We start from the raw sequence: 27,802 nt of genomic DNA on the forward strand, positions 1-27,802 counted from the left end.
GGAGTGAGCAGTCAGCTGAAGAGATAGATTTGGGTTCAATTATAACATTTAAGAGAAGTTTGGATAGGTGAGCAGATAGAAGGTACAGGTAGACAGGACTAGGCAGAAGACCTGTATGGCATAGACTAGATGGGCCGAAGAGCCTGTTTCTGTATTGTAGTTCTTTATGACTCTATGACCTGACAGATTAACTCTGTTTATCTTCCTGGTGATGTAGTTTCACTTGCAGAGCAAATCCAGCATTTTCTGATTTTATTTTGCATGCGTATACTTCGTGAAACCTGCTGTCTGATTTGCACGTAACGTTTAATCTCTCCACTCAGAAAAACATGTCCCTATATACCGTAGCTCACTCTCAGCAATTTCGTACCCTTCCCACAAGGTCACATTGAAAGCTCATTGCCATAATTTACCCTTCCATTGGTTACATCCGATTTGATTCTGCTCTCAGGGAATAATTAAAGTTGTCCCACCATATGCTTTCAGTAGCGTGTGGGAAAATATATCTTTATTAATCAGAAGTTCTTGTACGTTTAAGACAATAAACAACACTAAAATAGTATGGAGACGCAAGAGACTGCAAACGCCATATGGTGCAGCAAATCGAAAACCTGCAGGGACTCGGCAGGTTGCGATGCCTGACCTTCTGAATTCCTTTGGCTTTTTGTGTGTTGCATTAAAATAGTATGTGCCTGTTATGAACCTTCGGCTACTTTTTAACTATACTCTAGGTAGCTTTTAACCAGTCATTTTATAAATAAACTATTGAACCACGACACTATATGAAGTTGTGGTTCCCAGGATACATATAGTTTTATTTTGGATGACATGAGAATAGCACGTATTATTTCTGAGGCGCCATAGAAACACCAAAGTGTGGAATTTCACATGCTTGCCTTTGGAATGAGTGCAAACCCTAACAGCAGCCACCTTCGAAGCGATTAAATCCATTGCGGGGGGGGGGGGGGGGAGCCCGATTTTGTTTTGAAAAAGGAACTATTAAGTTCTCCTGGTTCGAAAGCGTACCTTAACTAACGAAATATCTGTAAGTAAAAAATAGACGTCCAACTAAAAAGGTTAAGTTCCCATTGGAGGGCCGGATGGTCTCACGAGCACAGCTGCTTTGGCTCGGTGTGATTTGAAATGTACCATTCCCACGACCTCACTGATTAAGATCGCAGGAGAAGTGGGGATGGGGGTGAGCTTCGGGGACCGCTTCCATAAAGCTGCCTTTCCCACTCCCACGTTTACAGGATAGGCTTTATTTTAATCCCCACAGCTAACTGCTTTACATGTTTGTGCTCTGACCTTTGCGCTCATATTAACCTGGGCGCACGGTGGCTGTGTCTGCGACTAACTTTATGCGGCTTATTCTAAATCAAGGATCACAGGATGTCAAAATGTTAAAATCAATGGACAGAAGACGTAGCCCATCTGGAGGGCTGTGATGAGATAATAGATTAAACATACTTTACATCTACTAAGTATATCTTCACTGTTCTAAAGTTGGAATGCTAAGGATAGAGGAATGTTGACTTTATAAATCCCAAGCGACTCCTTCGCCGCTTCCGCCAGATTCCTTGCTGGAACCGTGGGATAATCGCATGTAGAAATCCACGGAATATCGGGAGCGAGAGATGTGTGGAAGTACACTGCTCCACGCTCTTGGGCCAGTTGCCTGAGGTGCCGGCGTGTTGGCGACCTGGCGACCTGGCCACCTGTGACCCACAAGGGATTCTGCCTCAGAGGATGTTCCTGCTGGTGATGAACAGCTTGCTCTCGGCGGTCACGGCTCGTCCATCGGTGCCCTCGGACACCGTGTGCGGCAGTAATGCTTGTTACACCGCACACCTGGACAGAAAGTCCTTCCACCAGGCCCTAGAAAGGTGCAAAGCCAACGGGGGTAGCCTGGCGACGGCCAAGAACGCCGAGGAAGCGCTGCTGATCCACAAGCTGCTGGCCGGATTCTCCGCCGGACAGCGGCCGAAGAGCAAGTTTTGGCTCGGACTCCAGCTGCCCCCGAGGCATTGCTACCAGCAGCATAAACCGCTGAGGGGCTTCATCTGGACCTCGGGAGGAGAAGAGACCACCTACTCCAACTGGGCCAGGGAGCCCCGGAGTACCTGCACCGCGCACAGATGCGTTCACATCATCTCCAGCTCCGGGAGCAGCCCCAGCCCGGCCGGAGGCAACTACAAGTGGCATGACGACGCGTGCAGACACGGCGTGGACGGCTACCTTTGCAAGTTCAGCTTTAAAGGTATGTGCCCTCAGATCGCCCTGAGCGGCCCGGGTTCGGCCACCTACACTACCCCTTTCGACGCCGAGAGTTCTTCCTTGACCCACGTCCCGTTCGGTTCCATTGCAGTCGTGTCCTGCGAAGGGGGTTCTCCTGCAGCCGACTATATGCTGTGCAAGGAACAAGACCCGGGGCAGTATGGATGGTCGAGCGATGGACCCTTCTGCACCCCTCCATCTGGCTGCGACCTTGATAATGGGGGCTGCACACAGATTTGCGTAAGCGCCGGAGGCGGGGGAGGATTCCGGTGTCAGTGCGAACCTGGGTACCAACTGCGCGGGGACCAGCGCTCCTGCGAGCCTCGGGACTACTGCCAGGACCGGCCGTGTGAATACAGATGTGTCAGCCATTTTCAGGGTTTCGAGTGTTTGTGCCCCGTGGGCTACCAGCTCGCGGAAAACGGGAGCAGCTGCGAGGACACGGACGAATGCGCGCAGAGGCCATGCGCCCAGATATGTATCAATACGCTGGGGAGTTTTCGCTGCAATTGCACCCAGGGTTACGCGCTGATTGACAGCCAGTGCAGTGACCTGGATGAATGCTCAGGCCATCCCTGTGACCACATCTGCCAGAACACCGTCGGCTCGTACAAGTGCTTTTGCAGAGCAGGCTACCGACTCCAAGAGACCTTCTGCCTGGACATTGACGAGTGCACAACACACCCCTGTCAGGGGACCTGCTCCAACAGCGAAGGCGGCTTCCAGTGTTCCTGCAGCCAAGGCTACGAGCTCGCGGAGGATGGAGAAAGTTGCATTCCGGCAGATGTGACCACCTTGCTCACCTCCACTGCCCAGCGCTGGGACACCACGGCGGGAGAGTGGGATCCCACCACACTGAGGGAACTCAGCTCTGATTGGGAAACGTCCTCCGTCTCATTAGGGGGTCCGTTCACCAGGATGGGTGCGGCAGCGGAGAGCACCACTGTAGACTGGACCCCCGTTCCTTCGCCTACAACAGCGCAACTCTCCGAGAAGCACAGCCCTGCCAGTCTGTCGTGGGTGCTGATGGGCGCTCTGGGCTCCGTGGCTGCGCTACTGCTCGTGCTGTGTGTGGTGGGTTTCATCATCTGCCTTCGCAACCGGTCGCCCAAAGATAAGGGCAGCAACGCCGGAGATTACTACAGCTGGGTGCAGTCAACGGGGCAATCCCCATTCAGCCGTTCAAGCAATAATTACATCGAGATTGAAGCCAGCCAAACCGAGGTATAAACACACGATATGAACAAACTATTGTGCCACGCAACTTTACAGCTGCACACGTTGTGACAAGCTTTCGCGCTCCTGTGCAACTTCAGAAAGAAATGACAAGACACAAAAAAACGCAGACGCAGAGATTCTGAAATAAAGACATATGAACGGGCACGGACTTGAAATATTAACTCTGCTTTTCTCTCCACGGATGCTGCCTGTCCTGCTGAGTAGTCAGCACACTTCTGTACCATACAGGTGGTGGGCATTCGGCCCGTCAATCTGACAGCAGCAGGTCTCAGAACACATAAATTAATCCCATTCCTACATTTATCTCCCTCTAGCCTGTCTTGATGACATGCCTATCGGCTTTTTCATTTCATTCGAGGGATGTGGGTTTTGCAGGCCAAGCCAGCGTTTAGTTGCCCATCTCTAGATTGCCCTTGAGCAGGTGGTGGTGAGCTGCCTTCCTGAACGCCGCAGTCCATGGGGTGTGGGTTCACTCACAATGCAGTCACGGGCGGGGGGGGGGGATTCTAGGGTTGTGACCCAGCAATGATGAAAGAACTGTGATTTAGCTCCAAGTCCAGCTTGGTCGGATAGCAGCTCCCAGGTGATGAAGGCTTCTGCCTTTGCTACCCTTGCCTTTCTAGCAAAGGGTTTGGAAGATGCTGTTAAAAGAGTCTTTGGAATTTTCCACTCTCTACATTAGAGCAAATTGCAGTAACTAGTTAGCCCATCAACACTTGTTTGAGGTGTGCAGATAAGCCAGACCTTGTCAAGAAATCCCATGAGGTCATGGGCAGAGCACGTAAACCCCACACAAATAGCACATTGCCATAAAAAAACATAACATCCATTACTAATGGACCTCAAATCATTTTATTTTTGAAAACTGTGAGGTGTGAGTAGTCCTGCTCATTCTGCCCCCATCAGTCCAGCAATAATTTCTTTTGACTAGTATCAGATCATTGCATAGGTTTATATAGGCCTCCAAAGGGCAACATTTGTTTTCTTGGATATTCTTTTGTTGGGCAACTGGCTTAAAACTTTATGCTCAGCTTTGGTGACACTGCCTGGCTTTTTAGCCTGCCTATAGTCTTTGACTCACTCACAAATGCAGTGCAGATATTGGAAATATTTTTTACATAACAAGGTGGTATTTCACCAAGTTCCTTAGCATTGAAACAGATATTATTGGGCATGGAACTGTTACTTCAAAGATTCTCATCAAATGTACAAATTTAGATTTTTTTCTGAATTGAAAATTGATTTAATATAATTTATATGATTACAATAATTTAACAATTGGATTTTTATATCTTTCCTGACTTGGGTGTCTCAGAAACTCTTTTACAGTTAAGTACTTTTTAAGTGTGGTCACTATCGCCATTGTGAAACTTGGGTGCTAGTTTGCAGAGTGCGCCCTAACAAATAAGAAGGTGATATGGGTGCGGTAACCTATTATGTACATTTTAATGTTGATTAAGGGATTAATAATGGCCAGAGGCAGCAGGGATAACTCTTCTTTATTGAGTAATGTCATGGGTTATTTACTGTCCTGAGAGAAATAAACCACCTCAATTTAATGTCCAGATGGCACTTTTGAGAGTTAAATTCTACTGTACTTGAGTTTCAACTTGGATTATTTTTCTTGCGTCTCTGGGATGGTACAAAAGCAACAAATCTTTTATAAATTTTTTTTGGGCTATACATAGGGTGGAGAATCACAGCCACAGGAAAGTTTAGTCTAAAACTCGAGGACATCAGTCTAAGGAGACAAGACATATTTAAGAGGGACCTGAGGGGCTAGATGTTCACAGAGAGGGTAGTGGATACTTGAAATAAGCTGTCCAGGGTAGAGACAGATACAATTATAATATTTGGACAGGTACATTAATGGAAAGATTTAGAGGGATAATGGGCAATACACAGGGAAAAAGATTGTGTGTATATTATTCTTGTTTAGCATGGATGAGATGAACTGAAGTGTCAGTTTTTGTGTTATATAAATAGTGTATGAATCTATATTGTGCAAGTACCATAAATGTCTATTTCATAGGCAACCTGTGTGTAATTATTCATGTTCAATGAAAGACTGGCAGAAACAAAAATGATACCTTGACAGTTTAACCTTTATACCTATCTTACATACACATTCTGGTGGATGTGAAGCAGACCAATACTTCCTGAATATCTTCTTAGATTCATACCCCCAGGAAATTTAGGCTTTTATATACATGTTCCCTGAGTTTTAACCCTTTTTGTATCAACACTGTTATAGATCAGAGCTTGGAGTTTGGAGTTAGGAGTCAAACTCCAGTGTCCTTTGTGAGGAGTTTGTATGTCCTCCTTGTGGAAAGTGTGGGTTTTCCCTGGGTGCTCCAGTTTCCTCCCACAGTCCAAAGACTTACCAGGTAGGTTACTTGGTCATTGTAAATTGGCCCGTGAGTAGGCTAGGGTTAAATTAAGTTTGTCAGGGGATTGCTGGGATGGTGTGGATCGAAGGGCCAGAAATGCCTACTCCATGCTGTATTGCAAAAAAAATAAATAATAGGATTTCCTTATTAATTCCAACTGCTTGCAGTCTGGGTATACGTGTGAACAAAATTGGGCCTATTATTCCCCCCCCACCCACCCCGCATCTAATCACCAAAATGAAGCTGCAGTAAGTCATTCAGGCTTCTTATAAATCACTTCACCAAGGACAGAAAGGAAAACACTCTACATTGGTTGAAAATGTGGACCAGCTTTATGAGAAATCAACAAATCTTGGAAATGCAACTATTGGAATTAAGTTCCTTTAATTGTTTGTGTCAATTGTCCGCAGTCCACTTCACTGTGAGGTTTGTCTTGACAGGCTGCAGGCGTAACTCAGGAAAGGTATCCAAGTCTATTACGTATGTCTCAGCAAATATTACTGAAAGATTGAAAAAAGCAGGAACAACATGTTGTTTATTATGCACACAGCCTGCAGGCATACTTGGGAAAAAATTAACATGCAATATTTATGAATTTTCCCAAATGGGGTTGTTGATGACACAGGGAAAAACCATGCTGTGTAAATTGCCTTGATACATTGTTGTAACTATTTATTTAATAAAAGTTGGTTAAAGCTGTATTTATTCTATGTTCTACAATGATTTCAGACACAAAATGGAAATAATAAAAACAAAAAAAAAAATCAATGTATGAATAATTCATAGACAAGCAAATGCAGATGTTAAGCTTGCTGGGACTTTGCAGTGTGTTGTCTTAGAAAACAGTTTAATGTGAAGTTATGGATCAGACCGACAACTATGATTCCTGGTTTGTGCTGAGATATTTGATCTTGACTGGCTTAGCAGCTACAATAGCTCTCAGAAAATAGTGAATACTTGAAGAAATAGATAGAGCATGCACCCACTCATCTTGTTCATGATCGCTGTTGGGCTACTTCTACTAAAGAGATTGATGTATTTATGCTAAGGATTGGAATAGACTCACAATGGCCCCATTTGTGACAGGGCAGCCCCATAATGAAGCGTATTTGAATGAATTAGAGTTAGAGGTAAAGCACAAAAGCCTATCTAGTCCATTACAAAACCATTTAAACTGCCTACTCCCATCAACCTGCACTGGGACCATAGCCCTCTATACACCAACTATTCATGTACCTATCGAAACACCTCCTAATCGTTGAAATTGAGGTGCTAGCAGTTCATTCCCCACTCTCAAGACCCTCTGAGTGAAAATGTTTCCCCTCATATTCCCCTTAAACTTCTCACCGTTCACTCTTAAACCATGCCCTCCGGTTGTAGTCCCACCCAACCTCAGTGGAAAAAGCCTGCTTGCATTTACCCTATCTATATTCATCAAAAAGGATCACAAGTGGTTTGAGCCAACACCTCTGTTGGTTGGGCCACATTTATGGATGGATTGAGACCCTTCAGTTAGACAGGGATATTGGATACAGCCAGAGGTGAGGGGAAGATGTGGAGCAAGAGCAGGCAGGTGATAGGTGAATCTCCATGAAGAGGAGTGATTGGCATATGGAGGAAGGAACAGTGGAAATATTCATGGAAACTGGGAGACAATGAAGTACTGCAGATTATGGAATCTGATAGGAAGGGAAGGTGGAGCATGGAATCAAGTGAGGGAGAGGTGGGGTTGGAATATGGAAACAGGTGAGGAAGTGACCCAGTGGGAGGAGTGTGTGGGTGACAGTCTGATATTCTGGATGGAGGGGAGAAATGAAACAGGGTGATGGGAGAGGCTGGTTTGGGTGAGTATAGGCGGAACAGGAGGTGAAAGGGACAGAAGGAGTGCAGGTTATCCAGGAATTGAGAATACAATGGTTCCTGCCATTGGGTTGTAGACTACACAGGAGGACTACGATGAGCTATTCCTTTAGTTTGCATTTGGCAGTACAGGAAGCTGAGGACAGATAGAACCAAAGGGGATAACTTCATTTGACCCATCATTGAAATGTTCTGCAACCTATGGTCTCACTTTCAAACACACTTCATCTCATGTTCTCGATACTTATTGCTTATTTATTTATTACTATTATTTCTTCCTTCGTGTATTTGCATGTTTCATTGTCTTTCGCAAGCTGGTTGAAGTTGCTGCAGTCTTTTATTGATTCTGTTATGGTTGTTTTTCTATGAATTTATTGAGTATGCCTGGAAGAAAATAAATATCAGGGTTGCATATAGTAACATATATCTATATATCTATTTCGGTTATAAATTTACATTAAAATTTCAGTCTATCCCAGCTCTCAGAATATTTCCATCAGTCCCATTCCAACATTTATTTCCCTGTAACATATTGTACTTGTTACATATGCCCATTAGTAACACCCTGATTCCTTTACATTCCATCTACTTTAGGGGTCATTGTGTGAATGATTAAACTCGCATAAAGTCACTCAGGTCAGGATTGAACCTGGTTTCTTGTAGCACAGAGATATTTCTTGCTACACCATTGCAAATCACAGAATACGCTAACTCTGAGAATTCCTCTCAATCCCTTCTCCCACCATTTCTCTCTCTCACTTTCCCATCAACAATACTCAAATTCTCTTATCACCTTTCTTGAGGTCAGACAACCCACCAGCCAACCAACCACCACACTTCCTAAGGATATATTTATTCTTAATACCTTTACAAATCAACACAAAACCTAAAAAAAACTCACTCCTGAAGATTCAACAGCCAAAGCTACTTGAGGCAAAGATACTTCTGGATGTCTACTATCCTTTTTGTGAGTGGAAAAAAGTAAGTATCACAATTGCAGTCCGAAGTGTCCTGAACTGAATTCCAAGACAGTATTATGAATTTTGCCTTTGATTTGAGTTGGAAGAACCCAGTAAGTTCCTCAAAGTTAATGTTAAACCAAAAGATCTGGTTCCTTTCTTCATTCCAAATAATTGGAGAGATATTTTTGACTCTTCCCAAAAATATACTTCATTTGTACTGTGTACAGAAAACACAACTAGCATTATCATTTCCTACATTCATAAAACTAAGAAAGTCAATACATTTCCTTACAAAGCATCAGTTAAACTCAGGTTTGTTCCTTAGTCAATAGACTTGTCAAACATCTGAGAGGCATTCACAGTGCTCAGCCCCTACGTCCTTAGATTGCAGTATCCTAGAGTGAGCTGCTTCCCAACAGAGCCTTTGTGTTACCCACACTGAAATTCATTGCAGCCCCTAGCACATATTCCAGCTCCCTGGAATGCACCAGTTGATAGCATTCAGTTGTGAACATCTCTGTTCTGATTGTGAATGAGCCACATTAAGACCAAAGCTGAAGATCAGGAAGGTCTTTATTTAACAATATAAGCAGACATTAATGGAGAATCTATCCCTTTCTTAGAAACATGCAGAAGAAACTCTGCAGTACAGTGAGACTTTAAACTTTTCAAACACAAACATAACTATTAGCAATTAGATATAGTTTCACTGGTTGTGATTAGAGTAATTTCCATCACTTTTAACACTAATTCAAAGGAAAGAAGGGAAAGTAAAGGTGGATGGATTCATACAGCTTAAAACACAAGAGGACCTGCAAATTTATTTCACTTTCAGTAGCAAAATCATACAGTTGGTCACATTTGATTTCCTTGAAGCACAGGAAGCACAGCACAAGAAAGTAAATCTCAAGGTTGTATCTGGTGACATATATGTAATTTGATAATAAATCTACTTTGTACTTTGCACTATGATTAATTCAAACATCATCTCAATATGTAGCTAACAACACCACAATGGCTCAGTTATTCATTTCCTTTCTCTCCTTCTACAAATAAAAATGAACTCACAAGTTGCCACACCTCTTGAAATATTTTAAAACACATAAACCACGCTTCATGTGTTCTTTGATACTTAGCGGTCCATTGGTTTTTGGTGCAAATAAATTTAGTTATTTGGCACTACTTTAAAAAAATACTAACACTTTAGTCATTGGCCATGCAATAAATCACAAAGGTATTCAAGATAATTCCTCTAATATTGTGACTGGGAGGCCAGAACTGAAGAAGCAGAAGATGGTTGTTCAGTGCAACAAACAAGCAGTCTGGTGGATTCAGTCTGCATGCCGCACTTCAATACAAAATACTCGATTTCTTTTCTCGCTCAGATGTTGCGCCACGGACTGATTGTTCCTTTTGACGCTCCAGATTTCAGCATCTGCAGTCTCTTGTGTCTGGAGGATCCAACTCTTTTGGAGATACTTTGGAGAAACTCTGCAGTGCCAGGAGGATTTATACTCTTTAAGCACAAAGATAAGAATAAGTGATTAAATAAGGCCTCGCTGGTTATAATTATCCACCTGCACAGTTTAGGTGTAGACAGGGAACCTTGTGGGATAAAATATTTACAATGTTAGCACATCTCAACTGACAGAACTCATTCGCATATTCAAATACCAGTGGATGGTCTGAGGGGTTCTTTATAACGTGGTAGCATCATGACATATGTAATTCATGTATTTTTACATATAAAACCCATAATAAATTACATTTGTAGTTAAACAAACAAGAATGCTTAATTAAACAATATATTTACAATATTATTCAAATATTACTTAAATATTAAATAAGCAACAGCCAGTACATTCCCTGTTCTCAACCTGTCTCTATCAATGAGGGGCAATTAATATAATTTTTTTTGGTCATCACAGAGTACTTACAACAATGCAACATTAGAACATCCCATGCCAAATAGTCATAGTCATAGTCATAGTCATAGTCTATTGATCCCAGGGGAAATTGATTTTCGTTACAGTTGCACCATAAATAATAAATAGTAATAGAAAAAGTAATAGTAATATTACTATTAGTAAATATTAAATAGTAATAGTCATAGAAATAATAAATAGTAATAGAATAGTAGTAGAAAATAGTAATAAATAGTTAAATAGTAATATGTAAATTATGAAATAAGTCCAGGACCAGCCTATCAGCTCAGGGTGTCTGACCCTCCAAGGGAGGTTGTAAAGTTTGATGGCCACAAGCAGGAATGACTTCCAGTGACGCTCAGTGTTGCACCTCGGTGGAATGAGTCTCTGGCTGAATGTACTCCTGTGCCCGCCCAGTACATTATGTAGTGGATGGGAGACATTGACCAAGATGGCATGCAACTTAGACAGCATCCTCTTCTCAGACACCAATGCTGGTTTCAATGCCCTTAAACTAAAATAATTCTTTATTAAAACCAACTTTCTTTTTCTTCTCTCTCTTTGCCTATCTCCATCTCTCATTCACATGCTGGTTTCCCAATCTCAGCTTTGCTTCCCTCCCCTACCGGCACAATCTGCTTGTCATCTTACACCTCTCCTCAATCCACCAATCTCCTGGGACTCCTTTATCACTGCCCCTCTTTTCATCTTTTATACCGGCCATCATGAATGTCCATGATGCAGGGGTTCAAGCAGAAATATTGACAATTCCTTCCCACTATCTCTCCTCCACTCCAATGTTGCTCAACCAGCTGAGTTCTTCCAGCATATTGTTTGTTGCTCCAGATTTCAGTATTTGCAGTCTCTTGTGTCTCCAGGAATTTTTATTTTGAATACTGATTCCCATTTTTATCAACAAGCTCATATCCCATAACACCTAAAAGTTGTCCAATTCCTGACAATCGCGAACAATCCTTAATAATCCTTACAGGGGAAGATCATTAAGTTCTGGACAGACCAAAGCATGTCTTTTACTGAATTTGTTATTTTCCAGCACCTACTGATGTTTGTTTCAGAATATTTCCCTGGAAACAGCCCCCAGAAAGGAGTCCTTTATTATGCAGACTCTTAGGATGAACGTTAACAAAGACCATTGCATCCCTTTTCATAACTTCTTGGCCAACACACAATCTACATGTAAGCGGGGGAGGGGTGATGCTTATGATATAAGTTAATTTCTGAAAGTAGAAATATTGTGATATTCAATTACAAAAGTCTAATTTTTACATAGTTAATACTTTGTTTTTTCTACAAAGCTAAAAAAATGTATTCACGCAAAAATATACAAAATACAAACATGATGTATTTACAAGACAGTGAACAAATTCTAATTAAATTATGATTATTACTGTCTATAAACAGTCAATTTCCTAGGGGGGGGCTGAATGTTCCAGGAAATCTCCCACTGTACCCATGGTGACCGCATGCTCCCTCTTCAAGGACACCGGGGCAGGGAGGTATCCCCGAGCTAGGGGCAGGCAGTCAGCCCAGGCATTGCCCTCGACTGCCCGCTGCCTGGACCTGTGAATGGCCCTCTTGGCTAGGCCTAGGAGCAATCCAGCCAGTAGATCCTCCGAGTGATCGCACCCACCCCCGCCCGCCCCGTACTGGATGCCCGTATATCCAGAGTGTAGGGTTGAAGTGCAACCAAAACCTGAGGAGTAACCCCTTTGATATTCAAATAGGGGCTGAAACCGCTCCCATTCCATAGAAATGTAGTACAGTGACTCCTCCCGGCCACAGAATGCACAGGTGGACAGGGTGTCAGTGAACCGATTTAGAATTCTACCATCCCAGGTTTCCAATGTACAGGGGAAGGACCCCTACATAAACAGATTTAAAGTGGGGACCTCCCCTACTTTATTTATTATCAAAGCATGTATAATTTATACAACCTTGAGATTCATCTGCTCACAAGCAGCCATAAAGCAAGAAACACGCAAGAGCCTGATTTTTTAAAAAAGAACAGCTCTCAATGGACAGAAAAAGAGAAAATAACACAAATCATGCAAACAATAAAAGCAAGCAACATCATTCAGAACCAAACTGAGTGCATAGACTCGGACTTGGAGCCACTGGAGTAGGTCAGGAGCCTCAACCTCAGTTCATCTTACACGGGGAAACTTACTGTTAAAGTTAGAGATACAAAGCCTGAAGCAGTCTCAGAGCCTCAGTGCTGCAGAGAGAGGAGTAAATGTTGTGGAACAGCGAGCAGAATTAGTCTGACACCCACCTCCTGTCCCGACACCCTGCCTTATTGGTCTCTCTGGTCTGAAATTTAAATTGTCCAAACACCAGGTCGTGCTGCGCACTAGGACTTGGGCCCTCTCACAGCGATATGCTCTGGGCCTGCCTGAACTTGACGTTTCCAAATTGGCTTGACGATTAGATCAATCCAACTTCTCTCCTGGTTGAGGTGGACGGGCTCTGACTCTCTTCCGATTCGCTTGCTGCCACTCCATCTGTGATTCTGTCACAAACATGCCTCGACCTCTTTCCGAGTTTGCATCACAGCTGCACGCCTCTACCCTCGACTCAGCCTTGCCTTTGCAGTGATAGTTTACCACAATTTACCACAGAAAAAGTGTTATTAATAAAGCATTTAGTTGTAATTCTTGCCTTATGCCCACCTTCAGTAGTGCCATCTTAAACCATACGTCAATCAGAAATTCCATCTGTTAATTGTGGCCAAATGTCTTAGTTTTTCTCTGTTGGCTTTGATATTTCTCAAAAATCACATCACATACTGCCTTTAACATTTCCCTTTACAACTCAGTGTAGATTCTTCCAGCCCACTTATTTTTATACTTCTGGAGATCTTTTAAGCTTGAAACTGCCTCTTGCATAATTTATTGACCTTTGATCTCAACAGGACTAGAGATGTTTTGCCCTTTGAAGATGCATATTATTTTACATTAAAGATATTCCACAGCTGATTTGTCCTCTAAAACAGCTCAATCCAGTTTATTGTAGGCTATATTTGTATTTCATCAGTTTGCCCAACTAAAAGTTCAAGCAATTGGTTTGTGTTTTCCTCTGCACTCACTACTGTCAATTTTAAATGTTATTATGGTCTTTATTCAAGACTACCATGAGATTTTTCACTATCTCTGGTTCCTTACCTGTCACCAAATCAATAATCGAGATACAAGAGTCTTTAGATGCTGGGACCTATAGCCAAAAAAACAAGCTGCTAGAGGAGCTCAGCAGGTCAGACAGCAAGTGACAGCGGTAAATGGACAGCTGCCATAGCTGTAGGAGAAATACCTTCAGTCCTGATGAGGAGTCTCAGCCCAGAACATCGACTGTTTACTCTTTTCCATAGATGCTGCCTGACCTGCTCAGTTCCTCCAGCAGATCGTTGGAGTTTCCAGCATCTGCAGGTTTTCTCATTTTGGAGAAATATCCTGTTTTCGAAGGAGAGGAGAGTTATAAAGAGATGAACATTGCATTGTTCTGTTATATTTCTCAATGAAATCTCAAGACTGAATTGTGATATGGTTATTCTGAGGTAATCTCTTTACAGATTCAATTGTTTCTCTGTAAGTCAGAAAAAGAAAGAAGAGCTGAATCCTTTAACTCCCTGCCAAATTGTGACTCTTGGAAGAACGGTGTTTGAAGGGTGATTGATTAAACTCATTAATATCAATCACTGGGGAACAAAGATGATTTGCTTTTACTCAGTTTCTCTGGGTCTAAGATGACTGATGAGGGCCACTGTGGGAACCCTGGATCTTTCTACAGATGGGGCAGGAGGTGGTAAACTGTGATCAGGATTGTGGAGGAGAACTCCCTTGATAAATAGAACGGATGGCATTTGACCATTAGGTGTCAAGGTTGGGGGGAACAGGAGTTTGACAAAACCACCATATGAGAGCACCACCAAGAACTTATCATGAAGCACACACCTCTATTTTTTGCCATTTCCAAATCAGCAGCTGAGTCCGTGCGGTAAATCCAGAAGCTGTTTGGCTAGACGAGATTTGGTATGTCACCAAAGACTCTTGCTACAGATGTACTAAGGAGGGGATTCTAGCTACTTCCATCACTGTCTGGAAAGGAGGCATCAGTGCACAGCATCAGAAAAAGCCACAGGATGGCATGGAATCAGCCATCCCCATCGTGGACACTGGCCTCCCCAACTAGGATGTGTTCAAAAGACGATGCCTCCAGAAGGCAGCACCCATCATTAATGATCCCCAGGAGCCTGAAGACACACACTCAGCATTTTAGGAACAGCTTCTTCTCCTCCGCCATCAGATTTCAGGACAGAACATGGAACCCCTGAACTTAATTCTTCCTCTCTTTTTGTGCTGCTTATTAATTTATTATAAATATTTCCCATCTTAGCTTATAGGGTTTTTTAAATATATTGCTCTGTACTGCTACTGCAAAAGATTTCACGACATACGAGGGGTGATAGATAAGTTTGCGGCCTAAGGTAGAAGGAGATGAGTTATACAGCTCTCGTTACATGCACGTGCAGGTCAACTCTTTGAGTGATCATGCAGAAAACTTGAAGTTAATAACTCATCTCCTTCTAGCATAGGCCACAAACTTATCAATTACCCCTCGTATGTCGGTGATAATAAACCCGATTCTGATTCTGACCCCTGACCTCTGAATTTTAAGTTGTTAATGCCTCTGAGCTGAAGTGGAATTGCTTTCCTCACTGGTGTCACCGGCTAAAGCGTTGATGTTCAAGACAGCAGTGTATGCTGCTGTTGAAATAAGCAGTGCTGATAACCGAGGATTGGTTGCGGATTTTGAAGTTGGTTAACTCTTCTTCGATCTGTGCCAGTCACTCTTTAATTCAATTTAAAATTGTACATTGTTACTATTTGACAAAGAGAGACTGTCTAAAATGTTTTCCAATGTTGATAGTCAGTGTGATAGATGTAAAACCGAGACAGCTGCATTGGCACATATGTTTTGGTCATGTTCTGTACTGAAACATTTTTGGAAATCTATTTTCTATACAATTTCTAAAGTTTTAAAAATTAATCTACAACCTAATAAATTGACAGTTTTGTTTGGTATAATCCCTCCATATATTCATGGTATTTCTCTATCTGACCAACATGTAATTGCATTTGTTACATTATTGGCCAGAAGGGCTATTTTGTTGAAATGGAAAGATGCTTCTGCTCCTACTTTGATACAATGGTTTTCTCAGGTGATGCTATGTCTTAGTTTGGAGAAAATCAGAAGTCGAACTTTTGATCCTCGATTTGATTTCGAGCAAAGGTGGGGTTCATTTGCCCACTACTATCATTTGGTTTGTTAATTAATATGGTTTCCTTTTGATTTTTGTTTAAATGGATTTGAGTTGGTGGATTGATGTTTTTCTTTTATGGAAGCTTGTATGATTTATGGCTCCAGGGTTGTGATCCCAATGGGTTTTTTTTTTCTTTTTTTTAAGTTAGTAGGGTTTTTTTTCTTAGTTAGTAGGGGTTTTTTTTTTCATTCATAAAAATATTCTTAACACTTTAATTTTTCTTCTTATTATTGATATATTGCTTAGCTTTGTTAATCAGTCTTTTGCTAACTTAATACTTCATTGTACATATTGACATATTGCCTTGATTACCTTAATGTATTTTTTGTTGATCTTTAATTATAATTAATAAAAAAAATTTTAAAAATGAAATAAGCAGTGCTGAAGACTGTAATGTCTAAACAGCCAGCTGATACCTCTCTCTCCTTTGTTAGTGAGAGAGAGCCTGGGGGATGTTAAAGTGTTGGGATGGACAATGTGTTTTTTTGATGGACTCTTAGATCATGGTCTCTTTGGGGAGGCTTGCTATTGCTTGTATGGCAGGTGGTGGGGGGCTGATGTTTTTGCTTAGGTAAGTGGGGGGAGGGTAGCTTTGGGTTCTAATGATTTTCTCTCATTCAGTTTTTGGGGTTTTTCTCCTGTTTCATGGGTGTCTGCAAAGAGTACAAATGTCAGGTTGTATATTGTATACATCCTCTGATACTGAAAGGAACCATTGAACCACTGAAAAGCAAGCAGCAGATTAATGAGACTCAAAGCATTGGTCAAAGAGACAAACTTAAAGGAATTGAGTTCCAGAACCTAGACCCGGATTGAAGTGAAGGAAGTCAGGATGTACTGGAAGCAACAATAGGGGAAATGGGGCGATGCAGAGCACTGGTAGAAGTCCCAGAAGCAAAGAGGAGCATGGCCACATGGACACATTGGAGAGGCAGAGAATATAAAGTGTGGAGAACCGTGTTAGTTAGCAATCACTATGGATAATAAGAATGCTAGAGTGTTGGATGAGCTCAGGTTTGTGGACTGTCCACAGTGGGCATAGGACAGGGAATGCATTGAAGTAGTTGGGGTAGTCATCGGGGAGTAATAGTTGTTGGGAGATTTGGCTGCACTCAGACAGATCTAATTATCAATTGTGATATTGAAGGAATAATAATTGGCTTAATCATGGAGAGAATATGAATCTGGAAGCTCAAATCACCAGCACGTTGATTTGATTTGCTGAGAGACAGTCACATTCAGATAACTGGAATGGAAATATTTCTGGGAATCAATGTGATGTTTCTGGTCATCTTCCTTACCACTGTGTCACAGACATCCATCCTATTTAAATAATTTACACAGCTTTTAAAATGCTGATACTGTACTAATAGATCAGGGCCTTAATGTAGGATTTCTCCAGCAGGGAAGCAAAAGTGCCAAGAATAGGCTTCACCAAACCTTTGTAAACAGCATACTAAGTGGCAAGGAAGGGTGAAAGGGCCGGATCTCAAACAATGACAAGACAGAGTACAGGAAAGAGATAGAGAGCAATCAAAAAAACAATCTTTCTTCAGTGTCAGCAAAACAAAAGAGCTGCTCATTGACTTCAGGAAGCAGGGCGAGTACACATCCCTGTATATATCAACAGTGCTGCAAGGGAGATGGTTGACAGCTTCTAATCCTAAGTGTCAATATCACTAACAACTTGTCCTCATTCAACTACGTAGAGGCTATGGCCAAGAAAGCCATCCAAAGCCTCTATTTCCTGTGAAGGCTGAGGATGTTCAGCAATATTTGCAATGACCCTCACCAATTTCTACAGGTGCACCATAGAATGTCTTCATCTGGATGCATCACAGCTTAGTATGGGAACTGCTTTGTCTAAATGCCAGAAATTGCAGAGAGTTGTGAACACAGTCCGGTCTACCAACAAACCAGCCTCCCTCTATTGACTCTGTCTACATTTCCTAATGCCTAGGAAAACAGACAACAGAATCAAGGACCCCGCCATCCTTACAACTTCAGTCATTCCCTCCTTCCTCTTTCCAGACAGAAGATACAAAAAGTCAAGCTGAAGATTTTGGTTCTTCCCCCTTCCTTTCCACTTGATGAAGTGTCTCTCTTGGCCCAAAACAATGACTCTTTATTCCTTTCCATAGATTCTGCCTGACCAGCTGAGTTCCTCCGGCATTTTGTGTGTGTTACTCTGGAAGACATAAAAGCTTGAGCACACACACCGTCAGTTTCAAGGGCAGCCTCTAATCTGCTGTTATAAGATTTTTGAATGCAGCTTTTGTATGATAAAGATGAACTCTTGGTCTCTCAATCTACTTGGTCATGGTCTTTGTCCTTTTCCAACTGCACTGCACTTTCTCTGTAACTGTACACTATATTTTATACTCTTGTTGTTTTTCCTTTTGTGCTATCTAACTGTACTTATGTATGGAATGGTCTGAATGAATGGCATGCAACAAACACAAGTTTTCACTGCAGCACCATGTATGTAACAGCAATATGCAAATCAACATCAATTCTCAAGGGCAGGATCCCTAGCACTTGATGTTGCCACTGAACCACAAGCCAAATTGAAGGCACCGCTGAATGCCAGCACTGCAGGTTCTTTTTTCTCCCCCCTCCATTTCACTAAACCCATGTGGGATTCTCTCAATAGCTCACTTCTCATTGCAACAAGATCTCTTGAAACACATAATTATTACAGCTCCTAAGAGCAACTCATACACTAAGATTCACACAGCGCACTTACTGATCTCAGCAGGAGCTTTACAAACAACCTGCATATGTAGAGCTATACAATAAAGTAACAAAATGATTTGTAGGCACAAACTCAAGAGATTCTGCAGATGCTGGGCAACACACACAAAATGCTGGAGAGGCTCAGCAGCACCAATATTGAGGAATAACCACTCGACGTGTCAGACAGATGTCAACTTGCCTTTGATTACCCTTCCATAGATGCTGCCTGATTTGCTGAGTTCCTCCAGCATTTTTTTGCATGCTGCAAAAGATCTGAATAGATGGCATACAAAATACAGTTTCTTCCTGAACCTCAATACATGTGACAATAAAATAATTTACTAATTTTACCTGTTTTCAAAATGCAATCTTTTCAATTCCTCCAGAGATAAGTTTTGTTATTATACTTTGGCGTATTTTGGGGTAATTTTTACTCTTTTTCAATTTTTTTTTGTTTCCTTCTCTTCACCTTTCTGCATAGACTCTTCAGCCAATAGTATTCTCAGCATTACATGGGAATATCACAGAAACACCACAAACAGCAAGAATAAGCCTCAGACCACAGGATGTTTAAATTCCAGGATCAACTTCATTTCCCCATCATGCAACAAATCCTATGATTTCATCAGTGCCCTAAATCATTCCATCTCAGTACTGAATATTCTTAGAGTCATAGGAAGTCATTCCTGCCTGTGGCCATCAAACTTTACAACTCCTCCCTTGGAGGGTCAGACACCCTGAGCCAATAGGCTGCTCCTGGACTTATTTCCTGGTATAATTTACATATTATTATTTAACTATTTATGGTTTTATTACTATTTATTATTTATGGTGCAACTGTAACGAAAACCAATTTCCCACAGGATCAATGAAGTATGACTATGACTATGACTATAGGAACCAAAAGGGTGCAGTGCGAAAACTTCTAAAGAATACAAACCTCTAAATATGAGAAGGAGAAAAAAACTTTGCCCTAAGTAACTGATGTCTGGCTCTAAATTCTCGATTTTTTACCCAGAGCAACCATGCCATAAGGATTTTCTTTCAATGATATCACCTCTGCATCTCTTATGGGGCAATTGCCTCATCCCAAGAATCAATGTCATGAATACTTGTTACATTGTATTTCCCTCAATCACAGGACTCTGCAGAGAGTGGTGCGGACAGCCCAGTGCATCTGTAGATGTGAACTTCCCACTATTCAGGACATTTACAATGGCAGGTGCGTAAAAAGGGCCCAAAGGATCACTGGGAACCTGAGTCACCCCAACCACAAACTGTTCCAGCTGCTACCAATTTTTACTCCTCGTGCATGTGAAGGATGTAATAAGTAAAGTCAATTCAATTCAATTCAGTTCAAAATGTTTGTTATTGTGGAGTGGTGTAGTAGTGTAGTGGTTAGCATGCTCTACAGTACCAGTGACCCAGGTTCAATTCGCGCTGCTGTCTCTAAGGAGTCTGTATATTCTCACCATGACCATGTGCATCTCCTCCAGGTGATCCAGTTTCCTCCCTCATTCCAAAGATGTCCCAGTTGGCAGATTACTTGGTCATTGTAAATTGTCCTGTAACTAGGCTAGGATTAAGTTAGGGGTCGCTAGCCATTGCTGCTTAAAGAGTGGAAGGGCCTATTTCCCACTGTATCTCAATAAATAACTAAAATAAAATACATCTCCCCTCAGGATTGTATACATCTCTTTAGCGAAACAGAAACAAACTACAAATGCTCAGTGGGCAACGCATCACCTGAGAGGGCAAAGGGATGGTGGACTGGGCATTGGGATTGAGCTGAAGAGGCCATGCACTGAGATCCACAGGCGTCAGGCACCTCAGCCAGCTGGTGCCTCTGGTATCTCCGCCTGCGATAATGGGTCGGCAGCTCCAGACACACTGCTGAGTTTTTTCCAGCAATTTCCTTTGCCCTAGTTTCCTGTTCTTGTAGTTTCATGCTTCTATACTTTTCCTCGTGGTTGAACCAAAACACACCTCATTCCAGCAATTCAGTAAGTCACAACCTCAATGATCATGCATAGAACATAGAACAGGACAGTTCAGCATATGCCATTTGGCCAACGATGTTCTGGCAGTCTATATAAACCTGGTTCATAATCAATCTCAGAGTCCGCTTCGGTCGGGTGCTTCCAGTGGTGCTGCATCAGCAAGTTTGCGGCGCTTGGAGGTTCATGGCAGGGCAAGTTTCTCCCTTCTACTGTCTGTGTGAGGTGATGGGGCTATCGGGACTTTGAGACTTTTTTTTACCATGCCCATGGTCTGCTTTTTTATCAAATTACGGTATTGCTTTGCACTGTTGTAACTATGTGTTATAATTATGTGGTTTTGTCTGTTTTAGTCTTGGTTTGTCCTGTGTTTTTTTTGGTGATATCATTCTGGAGGAACGTTGTTTCATTTGTAATGCATGCATTTCTAAATGACAAACGAGGACTGAGTGTACTCATAATCTAATCTAATCTAATCTAATCTAATTTTCCCTCCTACACAGTTTAAAACCCTCTGTTTTTCTTACATCCGTGTGGCTATCTTTTAAATTTCACTATTGTGTTAGCCTCTACTGCCCCCTCCACCACAGTACGTTCTCTGCACACACCACTCTGTAAAAAAACTACCTCTGACATCTCTCCTGAACTTTCCTCCACCCACTTTAAACAGACGCCTTAAACATACACTTTCCCTGAAGCTCTCCGCTGAATGCAGCAGGTAGTAATCGACAGGAATCCCCTAACTCTCTCTGCAGCAAGTTAAAACTAACCTGCTTTCACTCTTTTCTGATTTCGAATAAGAGTCGCAGACCTGAAAAATTACCTCCTTCCATGGATACTGCCTGACTTTTAATGTTTCCGCTCCTGTTCCCTTTTTGCTTTTACTTCTGCAGATTTTTCTTTTCAAATGTCCGTTGTTATTCAGAAAACAGGCATTTTTTGCGCTCGTGACCAGTGTTGGCTTCAATCGCTTCTAACCATCTCGTAGTTGCGCAATTCGCCTTCACAGTTAACAAAACTTCATAGTTATAAACTCGCCATATCTCAAACAGAAAGATGATTCTCTTTTTGCATCAAGAAACTATCAGAATAAAATGCGGATATAGTTTCTTTGACGGTGCTTGTGAATGTGAACTGAGGCATACAAAAAGCGAATGACCAACTTCGCAGCTGTGTGTTTTCATGATTGGTATGCAAACATCCCTCCCGCACACGAACAACTATTTGACTTTCTCACTCAAGCCTCTAATATAGCGGTCGGTAGCAGAGTTGGATATAGACGTGCCAGAAAATTCAGTGTCTTGGACGCACTTTCAACCAAGCAGAATGAAGTCATCTTCTTTAACATTACAATCACCTAGTTCCCCCTAACGTCTTCGCCACCTGATCATAAGATTAATATCGTGATCGACTGAGAACATACATGGCGTTACAAAGTTAGAAATCACTCCGATCTTCTCCTGTGATATGTATCCCAATTCCCGAAACCTGGCTTAAAAGTTAGGCGGCTACTTTTGGCGTCCTTGCAGAGTTGACGGGGATCCCGTAAGCAAGGGCGTGGGGAAGTTGGCAACGGGACAGCAGCCACTCAAATCACTTGCATCACTGTTCCAGCCTTTTACGAACTTCCTTCCTTGCGGAGTCCACGCCAATATATATTTAAATCTGAGCTTTGGAGCTATCTGAACGACAAAGCACGGGGCAGTGCAAAGGGAAAAGTTATTCCGACCGAGCAAAGTTCTTTTAGCTCAGATTCATCAGAAGGAGAAAAATGTTCGTGCTGTCTATCAGCCTGTGCGCCCTGGTGTCTCTGGTGTATTCGGATCCACAAGAATTCTCACCTGCTGTCTGCGTGGCTAACGTCTGCTACAGCCTAAAAAGGGAGGCGAGGAAGTTTAACATGGCCAGAACCAGCTGCAAAAAGGCCGGGGGAGACGCGATGACCGTGCGCACCACGGTGGCCGCCGAAGCTATCGCGGTGTTGCTGCAGAAAGTGAACGCCGATTCCTCCTCGCACTTCTGGCTGGGGCTGCAGCTTCACCAGAGGACTTGCCCCAGCAATAGCAGCCGATTGAGGGGTTATCGCTGGGTGAGCGGGGACAATGACACCGACTACACCAACTGGGGCTCGGTGTCCGAAGAGTGCGGACCGCGATGTGTGACCGTCTCCGGCAGGGACCTATGGGTCGACCGCCCGTGCAACAAGAAGGCGAATGGCGTGCTGTGCGAGTACAGATACAACAGCAGCTGCGAACCACTAACCCTGCACAACTCCTCCACCACCTTCGTCACTCCTTTCGGTGCCCGGAGCTCCGAGCTGACTAGACTGCCTCGGGGCACCATGGCCGAGGTCTCCCCGTCGAATATCAGCTTACAATGTAACGGCACTCTTGGCTGGGTGGGTTACGGACCAGGCCCTTGGGTCTGTCAAGTGAACAATGGGGGCTGCGAGCACACTTGCCAAGAAGGACCTCCGCCCAAGTGCAGCTGCCACGGGGATTACAGGCTGGACAGTGACGGGTTAAGTTGCCGAGAGGTCGATCCGTGCGAGGAAGAGAAGTGCGCGCACAGCTGCCAGAAGCGGGACGGGAAGGCAGTATGTTCCTGCGACAGCGGCTACGCGCTGGACGCCGACCACAAGAGTTGCATCGATATCAATGAGTGCCTGTCCAACCCCTGCGAGCACAACTGCATAAACGCGGAGGGAAGCTTCCAGTGCATTTGCAGGAAAGGCTACGAAATGTCCCAGGATGGCAAGTGCAAGGACATCAACGAGTGCCTACAAAACCCGTGCAAACACAGCTGCAGCAACACGCCAGGGAGCTTCAAGTGCAGCTGCGGGTCCGGGTACGATATCAGTCCCGATGATCCGACAAAATGCGTTTGGTACTGCCTTTCCAGCTCCTGTCCGGCTCGCTGCATCGACCACGAGTGTACTTGCCCGCCTAATTTTATCTTGGACGATTCGACTGAAGTATGCAATGATATTGACGAGTGCCAATCTCATTGCCAGGGTCACACCTGCATCAACTTACCCGGCGACTTCAAATGTGAATGCAGGGACGGTTACGATTATCAGAATGGGGTTTGCGAACCCGAGGGCTCCGGTGATAACTTTACATTAGAAGCCCAGACGGCCAAGCCCACCGCGAAATCCACGCCCGCCAGTGCCGGCCTGTCGCTCAGTGTTGTCCTCGGCACCATCTTTGCCATCGCCGTGCTCACCTTGATCTGCGCCGGGGTGGGACATCACCTGTTTAAGAAGAGAGGCAAGTGGCAGACCTCCACCAAGTACAAGTCGGCTAATGTGGAGGAGGACGTTAATCTCAGTCAGGTCACGACCGGCGACAACTGCAAGCACCAGTACTCCAGTGAGAAATGTAATGTGGGGACCTGAAGCTCACTGGACACAAATGCCGAACCAGAGGGAGATTTGGAACCTTTGACATGACGACACTGGGTGAGGGTGGGGGAGTCTACAATTTGAAATTGCATTTGCTGACTCGAAGCTATATGCGTGTGAGCAGTTGTACAAATTCCATCTCTGAATTTAACCAGGTTCCCACTGCATTCCGCTGGACACTATTGTTAGGCTGATGCCAAACTAATGGTCGTACTTGAACCTTGAAATGGCCCGATGGTGCTGTCGGTTCAGTTACGCTTAAACACAGGTTTCCCACTCCCCTCCCTGAACATCTATCTTTGTTTATGGTCGGTTCAACGATTGCAGGAGAGGGGCACTTGCGAGTAATGACGCTACCCAGGCATGCTACCCATTTTTATAGGCAACTCCTTAGTCTGGAGCAAATAATCCAGGTGGGCATACCAGTTTAGAACGATATGTCATAAAGTGCCTAATATTTTTCTCAGTATCGTTTGTATGCAAGGTGTGACAGAAAGTATGTCGTGCAAATTCCAAAGTTCAAGGTGACTAAATGAGGTAATGGTTGGGTAATGTTTACCTGAGGAATTGTGAAGGGAAAGTAGTTTTTTATAGTGGGGGGGGGACTGCGGGAGACTGGATCCGGGACCCCCTATTTTGATTGGTTTACCGCTCATGTTTGTCCCAATGTCTGTCGACCTAATGGCCATTTGATGAAAAATATGGCTGCTGGTGGTTGTTGTATTTCTACAGCATTACTTCAATTATTTGTACAAATGGATTGGCCCAGGGTATATCCAGGAATTTGGGACACGGGCGATTGAGACGAGGAACCTGTGCATTTGTATTTATTATATCTTTGAAATATCTGTATAATCATGTTTTAAACGAGTTTTATATATCTACATGAACTGTAAGGAAAACGCGACGACGCTGCATACTTTAAAATAAAAATTTGAAACTATTTCTTTAAAAAATACAAAATCTTCTGGATTTGTAGTTGCAAAAAAATCCAATATTGTGTCTGGTTGATCATCAAAACTAAAGGTTGAGATGCTTATAGTTCTATGGAAGCACCTAGCACGCGTCGGGAGTGAACCTTCATTTCGCAAAAGTAACGCCAAATGGCCATGTGAGGGGGATAAAACTTTGAGGATCATCCAATCAAGAAGAGGGCACTAATCTATTGTTACTACAAATAAGGTTAAAGTAAGATTTGTCAACCTGGCTTGATCTCAAGTGTTTTACTGATATCAGTAGTGTCGAACGCTACAGAAACAGGCCCTTCGGCCCACATTGTCAGTGTTTCCTTCGACCAGCTACACTAACTCCTCTTACCCATCTCGTTTTCCCACTTCAGCCTCTTGTACCCGCAGCTCTTATATTACCCGGTCCCTTTGCATTCTTCCTGCTTCACCCTGCCCCCGATTACCACTGAGCATTCTGGGATTAGTTGCTCCTTCGCTATGCCCGTCCTCGAGGGCGTGCCAGGTCCGGTCCCCTTGAGCTCTATTCTTGCAAGTCAGCCTGAGCTGCACCGTGCCCTTCAGGTCCAATGTGCTCCATTCTGCCCTCTCTCTTTCTGGTCCGCCCGAGCTTCAGCTGCCGGGTCTGCTCCCAAGTTCCCAAGTCCACTTCGGATCATCCTGCTGCTTCTGTGCTTCACCTCCTACCCCGCCGGCGACTATCTCTATGTCCCACACTAATAAACACCGTTAAAACGTTGTCCATGTAATATAAAAGCCTGTCAGTCAGTATATACTGTACGTAGCATATTCAGTCATTCAATATCAAATAATCGCTTCTGGTGATAAATAATTGCCAATTCTTTGTCAGAACCACCAAGTCTTCTGCAAATAGAGCTGGCAGAAGGATGGACCCTTTGCTGCCCCCTGAAAGGTCAAACAGAGCATTGCTATATCCTCTCAATGTAAAAGTGATTGCATTTCCAGTGGTGCATTTCTCACCATATCATTCTTAGCACCATACAGTACATCTTTAGGACAAGAACTGACATTCTTGACTCACTGGGAAAGTGCCTTTTGAATGATGACAACAAGCCATCATTTATATCAGTGATAGGTAAGGTGAGTGTTCAGCTGTCCTTCACTGGGCTTATATTTCTGAGTCTGAAGATTGTTTTAGAGACACAGGCCAGTTACAAGCCCTTCTAGTTCAAAGAGCCCATGCAGCCCAATTAGGCCCATGTGACCCAAAGTTCTTTGGAATATGGGACAAACCTCACGTGGTTACGGGAAGATTGTACAAACCCCTTAAAGACAGCACAAGTGGATCGAATAGTGTTATGTTAACCACTACACTACTGCGTCACCGTAGGTTTCTGCACCAGGAGCTATCCCAGAGGTTAAAGGTTATTTTCGATGCTGGAGCTGAGGCAGTCTGAAAGGGGATGTTGCATTTTTGGAAGTGCCTTGTTGCTGGCAGGCCATTGGAATTCAGTCTGCCCTTGCAGATGAATGGAAAATCTCACATAGCACCATTTTAAAAATCAAAAATAAACCATGAAAATATGGGGCCTAGAAAGAGGACAGCAGGATCATACAGAAGAGCTTATTCATCTGTGAGCTTCCGAAAGAAGCCAGTTTATTTTGGATCCCTTTATCCTCAACCCATTTTATAACTAACATGTGGAACACAGTGGGAATTGCTGCTTTAAAGAAATCAGTTCCTTGCGTGGTTGGTGTCCACATATACATCTGGATGGATGGGGTCTATTTTATTTGTAAATAAAATGCCCTCATCTTCACACTCTACAGCCAGCATTGCATGTCACCGTCGGAACTAGGTGTTTTACAAGGTTTAGTAGATTAAATATATTAGAGTCTGTGCATGAATGTTATCTGTATATATTCACATGCTTGCAAAACTCCAGTAAGTTGCCTGGACTTGGGCACTGAGTTGCAAGGAGCGATTGCATAGATTAAGTCTTCATTCTCTGGAACATTAGAGATAGAGGTGTGATCTGATATATATATAAAATTATGAGAGGCGCAGGTAGTGTGAAGACAAATAGTCTTGTTTCCTAGAGAGGAAGTGCAAAAGAGGGCATTGGTTTAAAATCAGAGGTAAGAGAATTTTTAGGGGAGTCAGGGGTACTTCTTCATGCAAATGGTGGTGCACATTTGTAATGAGCTGCCAGAAATAGTGGTTGAGAAGCATTTGCAAGCCAGTTTGTTAAATACAGGCTTAGAGGGCCATGGGCCAAATGCAGGCAGTCGGGATGAACTCATGGAGAAACATCAGCACAGATAGGTTGGGTTGAAGGACCTACTTCCATACTATGTCACTCTGTGACATGAAAATCTTCAACAAGACTGGAACTGGGAACTGGCTATTGAGAGTGAGTGGAGAAAGAAGAGCAGACATTTACACTTGCCCATAGGATCCAATAAGTCTCAGGTACCTGCTAGGACATGAGTCAAATTTATGGTGGCTTCAAGATTTGGCTAATGTAATCTTTTAGTCATCTGTAAAGACAGGAAAATCACTATCCTTTTGAAGTAACAAGCAGAGTAGAAGTTTACCAGGGATGCTAATTTCACTTTCTGTTGTGTACTGCAAATCTGTAATAGAAACACAGAATCTGAAAATCTTAATCAGATGATGTCTTAAAACAAGTGTGGGGGTGGGGGTAACAGAAAAATTTATCATTCACCAGATAACAGCACTAAAATA

At 43.2% G+C, this 27,802-nt stretch overlaps 1 protein-coding gene across 1 annotated transcript; it reads left to right on the plus strand.

Annotated features, from left to right (window-relative positions):
• The first annotated feature begins 1,438 nt into the window (after positions 1-1,438).
• LOC134351157 (complement component C1q receptor-like) lies at positions 1,439-25,078 on the plus strand. The gene is made up of 2 exons (XM_063057272.1): positions 1,439-3,501; positions 22,472-25,078. The coding sequence occupies exons 1-2, from the start codon at positions 1,750-1,752 to the stop codon at positions 24,119-24,121; spliced, it is 3,402 nt and encodes a 1,133-aa protein (XP_062913342.1). The 5' UTR covers positions 1,439-1,749; the 3' UTR covers positions 24,122-25,078.
• The last annotated feature ends 2,724 nt before the right edge of the window (positions 25,079-27,802 follow it).

Source organism: Mobula hypostoma, chromosome 8 (assembly GCF_963921235.1).
Source record: "Mobula hypostoma chromosome 8, sMobHyp1.1, whole genome shotgun sequence".
NCBI lineage: Eukaryota > Metazoa > Chordata > Chondrichthyes > Myliobatiformes > Myliobatidae > Mobula > Mobula hypostoma.